Here is a 10,436-nt window from a genome sequence, read left to right as displayed (position 1 = left end):
ACATTTTAACAAAGATTACAAAAAAAAGTTTTTCTAATAAAAATTCAAATAATTTGAATATCAATAAATGCTCTGGTGGAAAGATGCAATGACATTTTAGAAATAGAATAACAATGGAAAACAATTTTTTTACCGTATAGAAATTGTTAAATTGATTTTTTTATTAACTAAAAATGCCATCAAAATTCAAAGTTAAATTAGGACACATCCTAACATGGATAAAAATGAATATTTTAAAAGAAAATTAGAAATGTACATTTTTTTAAAATTAGAGATTCAAAATAATGAACATTTTACAACAAAAAGACAATCTTTTCTCATGATCCTGGGGCCTGAATTTTATGTCTTTACATATATTAATAAAATTAACCAAAAGTATAATGACAAGATCAAAAATGTATAATGAAAAAAGTTCGTGATGTATTTTTCTTAAAGGCCACTTGTTTTCGAAAAATATAGAAAAATTAAAAGTGTACATTTTTTTTTCACAAAAGCAAAACAAAAAGACAATCTTTTCTCTACGAACTTTATTTCAAATTCCAAAAGTACACAAGAGCCTTGAAAAATATAGAAATGGTGGACACATTACATTCATTGGTAATTAGATCTTCACTTGTGAACATCCCTTTACTTAGGATTGTTATTGATTATACAAATAATCACAATTTGCATCTTTAATGCCAAAATTGAAAGCAAAACCTTAGATAGGACTGCTTAAAATGGAAACAATTATATATATTCTTATGTACTCTTATCATTTCCCTATTGTTACAACTTACAACTGATGTTCATTGTAATTAAGATAAAATACTATATTTCAAAAAGCAAAAGTCGATGGGAAAAAATGACATGCATTCGGGTCAAGGTTTCTTGTCTTTTTACAGTCATTGAAATTTTATTATTTTTGTTTATAAATACGTTGACATCGGATTTTTATAGTACTTTTTACTAGACTGTTTTCATAGAATTTTTGGTATTGGATTAGATAAAATAAAATTGCATTCGGTTGTTAGACACTTTGATAGTATATATATGTTAAAAAAAAAAAAAAAAAAAAAAAAAAAAAAAAAAAGATGCACGAATGAAAGTAGAATTTATGATTATTAAAATCAACTGCTGAATACAGGTTAACTGTAACTAAATCTTTTAAGATACATATTAAACTTATATGTCTCTGTTCACACTGATAGAGAAAAAACTGATAAGGGGCTCAAATCTCAAACATTTCAATCAATTCAAAAATTAAAGCAAGAAAAACTGTTGAAACGATTTATTTTTGATACTTTATTAATGAGATAGGTTAGATAACGTTTGACTGTCGTGAAAAGCAGACAAGTTAGAACAGGATAAATTGTTTTATAAGTATGATTTGCAACTTTGTGTGTAAATCGCAACGACAAACAAATTTACTTTCTCTTTTTGTTTTAGCATACGTAAAATGTTTTTAAAAACAAGACTTTTAGCATTGTGTAAAAAGCAAATTGGATTTTCAAAAAGGATTAAATACAAAAAAACGAAATTATCGTCTCCGTAATAAAATAGATGATCTTGTGTAAAATAACATCTATATCCTTTTCATGCCCCCGTGACGGTTTATTTGGAGGGGTTCATCGACAAGTATGTATAAAACAGTGTTTAAACTTCATTTAAAGATTAAATCCTTAAACACGTTTCACTCCTTATAAGAAGTGGCTTCCAAGTAAACATTTCGTACGGACATCTTCCTAAAGCTGAAATGATCACACAACATCAACGCCTTTCCAAACAGATTAGCAGCTCAAAATACGATCTTAGAGTGTTTGGTTGGGGTAATGATTGATTACAATGGGATGGCCCATATTAAACTCTCTCAATTCTCATTGAGAAGACAGTGATGAAAAGAAATTGATATGTTTAAACACTTCTCTAGAACGGTTTTCCTGAATTAAGATCAATTAATTATGCATCTCTTGCAAGTTTTCTTATTTATTCTTCCTCTATTTTCCACAAAGATTAAATTAATCATATCTAAAGAATTGATATCAATTTCATTTACTCCTAGTTTAGCAAGGTACTTAAATTTTGTTCTACTCAAGACAACACCTTTAATGTAAAATGAACTTAGTTCAGTCTCTTCACTCTTAAACCTCAGTACAGGTAGGAAAGCACGTACATTTATCTTCTGTTCTCTATTTTTGAAACGAAATGAAAATTTGTATACTTAGATTTGAATTAATACGAAAAATATTATATTGAATTGTATTTTTCATCTCTATGGTGAATTTCTTTGGTTTTTCGTATTTTTAAAGTTTAAAAAATCATTTATTTTATTCTTTTGCTTTCCTTATTTTTATTTATTTATTTAATAAAATAATTTCAATAGTTTTAATATTTTATTTGTAAAGAAAGAATGCACATATGCAATATAAAAATATTTTTTAAAAACTATTTTCATGTTAAACTAAAGAGCAGTTATATTTTTTCCGTTGAAATATTTTGAAAATTCTATTTGAATATACAATTAATAAATTTTTAAAAGTAATTCTGTATTCAGAATGTTGATTAATTTGTTATTTTATTTGTAAGCTATGCAGCCATACAACAGTCATATGGTTTTCCCGCCACGGCCACCATTTTTGAGCCTGCACAACCCTTTAACTTACCCCTTTCAGTCACACTCTGCTCTTTTTCCTTTCCATGGAACACCATACGCATTACCACCATCTGTGTCATTTGCTGACAAACTTGCTGGTAAGTAAAAGCTAAAAAAAATTAAAAACCCTTAAATTTGATATTAAAGCATTACTTTCTAAATAAAGTCCGGATGTCTAGGCTGTTCGGCTAGCAAACCCTTCTTTCTCAGACTTCTCTTACATTTTTATCAATGGCTAACTCAACTTTTAGAATATGATACACGTAGGTGATATCCTAGGGATGTCCAATAAGCTTTCCGAGTTTTCATTTTCTTCTTTGGGGTTAATGAGAGATAAATTAAAAAAACAACGTAGTTCACGAATCTATAGTTCCTGGAACACTTACATTTTAAATACATGTAGTTTACAAACCAAATTCTGGAACGTAAATGGGGTATCCTGTAGATGTATATCTTTGATTTTCATCTTTGGGGCGAAGTCGGATCTCAAAACAATTTTTTTTCTACAAAAATCAGGTTTCCAGAAAATCTCTTTCATTTACTACAGTAGCCTATTCATCTTTTAAAGAATGGCTGTTGGTGTCCAGTAGATGTGCAATAAAAGATTTCTGAGTATCATTTAAGAGACTAATCAGGGACTAAAAAATGGAAAAGTATCTTTTTTGTTACTCAAAAACCTTTCCAAAATTACTTTTTAAACAGTTTTAGTAGATTCAATTTACTAATTTGTCTCAGCGTCTAATTAAAATAATTTTGACATGTTTTTAATATTATAATATGATTGATTCTTCCTCTCAGTATATTTAATTACATAAAAATTACATAAAAACAAGAAATACATTAATTTTCTCACTCACTGGAGACCACCGAGGACTACCGTTTTCCTACAACTTCCAACACCCTTCTCCTGCAGAAAAGACACAATTTTAATGTTTTATTCATCCATTGTTCCATTATATAAAGTTTATTCCGAGTTATAATAATTTATTATTTTGACAATACTTTTCGCTTACATTTTTACTATACAAGGAATAATCATTTAACAAAATATTTATCAGATTACACTTACCAATTACAGATAAAGTGAAGTACTGTTGAATCACTTTGTTGGTGTAGCTGAATATTTTTTTCACGTGGCAGAGTTTCTGATTGTTACAGCAGATTTGCTTTTTGAGGCAAGATTTGGTTGTCAAAGGAAGCAGCGGCGATGCCGAACAGCATTCACGAACCAACAGTTGTCCACATTAGAAAAGACGTTCGCTAAAACACATTATCCGGACGTCGTTATGAGAGAGAGGCTGGCAATGATGACAAATCTCCCAGAAGCCAGAATTCAAGTATCTAATCTATCTGTTGGTTAAAGCACTGTGCTGACTTGACATTGTTTGTCAATGTTTCCTCTATGCTTTGATTTTAACTCCATGCAGTCACAACACTTTTTAAAAAGTTTTTAATGTCAAATATACATGCGGTTTGAGTGAATTAACTATTTTAGTTTGCATTCAGAAATTACTTTCAAAAAAGATTTGTATAAAATTGTTTGAATAAATATACAACCAACAAAAAGAAAATATTTAAAGTTCAATTTCACAATCGTTAATGATTCTAAAATATACATGTATGTATATTTAAATCGTATGGACTGCTCTAATACAACAATTAAGCAACATCCTGGAAAGAAATCTGCAAACAATGACAATTCGTTCAAATGAATAACAGTACAAACATAGTTCAACCATAAATATTATTCAATTAATGATTTCTCATATCTGTTTTGTTAAGTTTACGATGATTTATTGTCACACAGCTGCTGTATTAAAATAACCTCTCTTATAACAACATAAATAATGTTTTATCTTCATGTATTCATTGCAATAATAAAATGTAAATCAAATGTTCAGACTGAAGTTATTTCATTCAGGTGTGGTTTAAGAATAGAAGAGCCAAATTTAGGAAAAAGCAGAAAACTGCACCTGTTACAGAGCAGAGCAAACACCTAGAAGATGTCGAAACGGAGTCACGTGATCATTCAGGTAATGTCGAAACGCAGTCACGTGAACAGACAGGTGAGATAGAGGTAGATGCAGATGCTTCTACAGAGACTGGTACTAATTCAGACCAAGAAACGACAGAAGTCATTGTGGATGTCGTGAATGATGAAGATGATTCGTGTGAGAAAGAGACAGGTTAGAAAAGCAGTGCATAAAAATAATATTGTTATTGTGATTTGAAAAAATCCATTTATTTATCAAGTAATTTTACTTATTTTTATCAGTATTTTAAAATTAATTTGAAATATGTAGAAATATCTTTTTCTCTTATAATGCATATTTGGAGTTAATTATTCATTACTGACACATGTACTTGTACGTGATTTTAGAGTATGTTTGAAATAACTATTGTCATTGTTGAATTAAGCCTTCTCAAATAAAAAAAAAATACAAAACAAAAAACAATACTTAAGGGGACAAAAGCAACCAAATATCGACATAGGTAACCAATATATGTAAAGAATTCATATGCATCCTTAATTTTTTTCCGTCTTTTTTGAAATTGTTAATTCAAGAAATCGCATAATTAAGTTATGCAATTTCCTTCTCACGTGCCTCTATTTGTACTTGAAAAAGCAATTAAGAAAACGAAAAGGGGATTTATATTATTGCTAATATAACTTTCCTACTCAATATCGGTACTCATCGCTTAATCAATTACTCAATACATGTATTATAAAGATTTCTTTTTTATGAATAATCTAACATAAAAATATAAAATATCCTTTTTGTTAATTTTCAGAACTTAAATCTGGACTAGAAAATGAAGAATCAATAGTAAACAACAGTAATGGCTCTGATCATTCGCCTGTTATTAAAAAATCCGAATTACGAAACAAGGATGACGAAAGGGAAAACAATCATCGCAGAGATGAAACAATGTCACATAAAATGTCACCACATGTTGGAGAACAAACTGGTAATACATGTATTTTCATTTCATTCACTGATTTCTTTAAACTAAAACTATTTGAATAATATTTATTTAATATTTTTCCTTCTCAAAAGAAGCAGATAAAGTTGTGTATACCTGAATTTTTGAAAGAAAATATCTAGATTTCCGTCAGTAGAAATTGAAATAGCTAGCTATTATTCTAATAAAAAAAATGATTATTTTCCTCAGGAAAAGAAAAAGTAACATTCCCATCTCCAACTGCGTTACCGCCATTCCAAATATTTAATAATCAGAGACACTTAGGTATCCCTCCGCCACACAACTTTGGATTGCCTTTCTGTGTGCCTGAAGAAACCTTTCCATCTTTGTTCCGCAAATCCACAAGTTTCAGTAACGATCTACCCATGTCCTTCGGAATCTACAAGAGGGATGGCGTTGGATCGGATCCTCATTTTAGCAGTAGTATTGAAAGTCTCCGGTCGAGAGCAAAAATGTTTTATGAATCTATTGGCAAAATGTAAAATGGTGAAAAATTTTCGTCTGATTAAAACTGTGTTAAAATACTCTTTCAAATGCTATTTTATATTGTATATTTTGAAATAAGTTGGCCATTTAAGCTGATTTGTTAATTCAGAAATTAGAATTGTTGCAAAAATAAAGATTGTAACCAACTAATGGTTAAGAGTATGTGTGAAAACATGCTTATTCAATATTCAAGCTGGAAGATATCTTTTATATGTTAAAAAGTGTGTTTAGCTTCAAAACTATAATACATGTACATGTATTATGTATTAATAATATTTTTTAACAGACTTAAAGTTAAGTGTATTATGTTAAAATGCATCCTGGTTTTTTTTCCTATAAAATATGGAAATCCAGTCGCTCAAGATGATTTCTAAAGATTTTCAGTTTTATCTGATGCAGGCTATATATAGCATGGAAAAGATACATTCATGTACCTTGATGGAACTGCATCTATATTTAAATTTTATCATTTAAAAGAAAGCTGATTAATGTACATGCTAATTTGTTCCAATGAACATTAGAATACAAAACTCAGCTGCATATTTTCGAAATGAAGCTGACAGTGAAATACTGAATCATTTAATTGAAATACCTTAAAAGCCAGGTTTATGCCTTCAAAATTGCAACGCTTCTCTTGTGATATCTGAACTATTTCAATGTGTCTTTATTTGGTTTTCATTATGTACGATGCTTGGAATTAAGAAGACCGGTTTTAAGGCCAGTTTCTGTAAATTACCTATAGATGTGTATAATCCATGCAAAAATAATGCATTTTTGGCAGTATAGGAGGAAGAAATCCGTTTATGTGGAAGCTCCTGATCAATCTCCAACTTTTTAAAGCTTTTATTAATATAAATGTCATTCTTAAATATTTCTTATTAAACCTTATAAACAATAAGAAGCATAAACATTAAGAGGCTAATTAAGGAATTCTTCAATAAAGTCTGTCAAACAAAAGAATCCTAACAATAAAAAGATTAATGCGGCACATATATGTCATTGTACCTGTATATATCAATTGTCAGAACCGACCACAGACGATGACAATAAGGTATTCTGGTAACATTTTTAACAACCTTTGAATAGAAAATCAAAAATAAATATATAAAAACTCGTATAAACATACTAGCATAATAACGACACGTGAAAATTTGAAGATAATTGAAAGTAAATAAGTTCAAAATACAATGAAATAATGAAGATTTGGAAGCAAAGAATACACGGACCCCTGGTTACACTCGTTAGGACGGGATCCTGTGCCAAGGAGGATAACTGTCGATCGGTCACATATGTCGTGAACCATTTTGAATTCAGTTAAACATAGTAGTAAGTAGAACAATTAGTGTAAAAGCAAATACTAGTAGTATAACAAATGGTATTTAAAAAGTTTTCAATTTTCAAGCCAATGACTTTTCAAACAAGGTCATGTACAACCAAAGAATTTGCAAAATTGACAATAAACGAAATTATTGAATACCTTCTGTAAAAGCAAAATCCTTTTTAGAAAACTGATGGTACGAAGGCATCAGTTCTAAGACATTTTGCAGGGAATGATAGTATATACTGTGTAATACCTCATACCTATAGATAAGGGAGGTTGAACTTAGAAATATTGAACTATTTTCCTGTTCACTGTATAGATATTGTTTATCAAAAATTTCAGCACATTTTATATACATGTTTCAACCAAACAATATTTTGCAAAGAATAAGAATAATTCTTAAAACAAAATAATTTTAGGTTGACATTACAATATATCGAATCTCCTAATGCCATTTTGTATTGAAGAAGTTAACTTCTTTCTTTCTATTTATCACGTGGAATGGCTGCATCAAATTTGAAGTCTTTTAAGTTTTGATTTGGCTGATTTTGGAAAACTGCAACATCAAACTGCTCAATTCCTTTAGGCATTTTCACACATGCCCATATTTAACATAAGAAAAACGTTGTAAAACAAGTTTTTATTTTTATTTTTTACTTTAAAAATTTCTTTTTCGCTGTTTTTGATATATTAAGTAAAATATTTACCCAATTCTGTAATTATATATATCGTTTGTACTAATTTTATGAAGTTCATGAATCTAGTTTAAGAATATTATAAATTTAAATTCAATTAGGTCAATTAGAGGGGCTAGTAGGCAATGTAGAAAAATAAAAGATTTTTAAAAAGTTAAATACTCCACTTTAATGCACAATTAATGTTTGATATACAAAAACACAACTCTATCAATTCTAAGACATAGAGAATAAAGCAAAGAGAAAACAGGTTATGTCCCTTAACCTACATTGGAATTTTTTTAAAATAACGCACTTCATTAGGATTGGAAAAAGTAAATTTGTAAAAAATATAAATAAAAAGATAATTTTCTCAGATGAAAGATACTAAAAAGATTAAATTTAAAAAACATAAACTTGAGTTTTGCTGGAACATAATATTATAATATACTTTTTTAAGCATCAATAAAACAAAGTATTATTAAAATCCTTTTGTCATCTAAATACAAATTCAGATAAGATGGGGTTATTTGTGCATTATGATGACATATATTTTAACAATGTGCAATCAAACTTTTCATTTTTTCGTAGCATCACTACTAAGCAACTGTACTAGAGATCAATTATAAAATTATGGCCTAGACTTTTATTGGTTTTGTGCATAACATTAATTGCTAGAGAAGACGCCTAACTTTTACTATAAAATTGAGATTTAATATCTCTCTAAATCCCAAAGATTTCATTTCTTTTAAAATGTCGACTTTAACTTTTCTAGTGTCAACTTAATTTCCTTGATTTTATACGCAAAGGTATTTTCTACGTACGAAAAATTTCCTGAACAGATAAGGTTATACATGCATTTACAAAAAAGTTGGTAATGCAAGGATATCAACAATCTCGTTTAATATTAACATATTTTAGTTTTATGGTCGTTAAAATGACCTTGTTTGCAAAATACAAAATGTCGTTAACAAATGTTTTAAATTGAATTTTGTTTACACAAAATTCCCTCCTTTTTTTTAATATGGCAAGGAGCAGACGGCGGGTGTTACCAGTAGACAAGGGGATGCTTCCTCATCCTTGGCACCTGGTTCTGCCTCTGTTTCTAGATGTCTTTTTTTGTCTCTCCTCAATATCTGCATATTGACCTGATATAATTTTTAAGACAAAATATACAAATTTCCTTTGTGCCTTAGACTCTATAGTGGGTAAATGAAATATATGGAGATTGTTCCTAGACTGAAAATATCACTAATAAAATTAAAAATTAAAAATCTTTTAAAAAATGAATTATACAATTGAAATTAAATTCTATGCAATTAGTAGTAAATATAGGCCTTGCTAGTGTTTACATTAGAATTGATAGGATAAATTTAATATGTAATTTAGATTCCTAGCACTGAAACTCTCTTGTGGGTTGCTTGATTTTCCTGGACTTTTTCGACAACAAAATTATCCATATTCATTCATATTTAATTCATAATTATTAAATATAATCAGCTAAGAAGTTTAAATAAAATCAATTTGCGGAACTATTTTTTTCCTTGAAAAAAAAAAAAAGTAGACAAGCTTTCTTTGATACACCTATACTTTTTATTCTTACCTGTGAGAAAAATCATCTGATTTTATTCGTACAGTACCACTGTCAACTGATATATCAGGAACAATCAGAATTTTATTCTGAAAATAAAATATAAACCTTTAAATTTACTTTTTTCATTTTTTTTTTTCATATATGCATTTGTAAACAGTCCCGTGTATAAATTAAGGGTGTTTTTCTTCTATTTTCTCCATTGTTTATAGGGACAGTGCACTCAAGAATCCATCTGATATTGATCAAAACACAAAGATCAAACAAATTGATATAATGTTTGCGTAATCGTTTTTCAATAATTTTATGGATAAAATTAACTGTACTAGGGTGATATTTTTGAACATTTAGTATTGAGATCACAATGACAAACAGTGATATGCTCTGTTGAACGAACGTTGATGACACAATACTAGCGTGCACCCAGGACGATCAGAGATGGTTCGTACTTTCATCTTTGCACCAATTATATCTCTGGGAAAACCTTTTATGACAATTAATAGACCACTATACCACTACCATACAAATGCTTTCATTGGTATTTTTGTTCTTATTTGCTTTCGTACAATTAATATTTTGGTTGATGCTTTTCGGTTTTGGTTGAAAAACACAAACTTTCAGGTGAGTCTCTAGTAAAATAAGATAAGAGGTTTTTTTAAATATCCGTCGTAAAAGAGGGACAAATCTAACAATTTCAACACAGAACATAAACACTGGCTTGCGGACTTGCATAACATCTTGGAAAAC

The 10,436-nt window shown here is 29.0% G+C and overlaps 1 protein-coding gene across 1 annotated transcript; it reads left to right on the top strand.

The window, feature by feature from the left end:
- The first annotated feature begins 1,735 nt into the window (after window positions 1-1,735).
- On the top strand, window positions 1,736-6,134 carry LOC134269623 (homeobox protein SMOX-3-like). The gene is made up of 6 exons (XM_062751827.1): window positions 1,736-1,808; window positions 2,566-2,730; window positions 3,773-3,969; window positions 4,554-4,818; window positions 5,426-5,602; window positions 5,807-6,134. Exons 1-6 carry the CDS (start codon window positions 1,736-1,738, stop codon window positions 6,097-6,099), a joined length of 1,170 nt encoding a protein of 389 aa, XP_062607811.1. The 3' UTR covers window positions 6,100-6,134.
- Window positions 6,135-10,436: the final 4,302 nt, after the last annotated feature.

The sequence above is a fragment of the Saccostrea cucullata genome, unplaced genomic scaffold (genome assembly GCF_032062105.1).
Source record: "Saccostrea cucullata isolate Sc308-1 unplaced genomic scaffold, CSIRO_AGI_Scuc_v1 ctg803, whole genome shotgun sequence".
NCBI lineage: Eukaryota > Metazoa > Mollusca > Bivalvia > Ostreida > Ostreidae > Saccostrea > Saccostrea cuccullata.
Note: the sequence above shows the minus strand (reverse complement) of the source record. Positions and strands in the feature narration are given on the sequence as shown.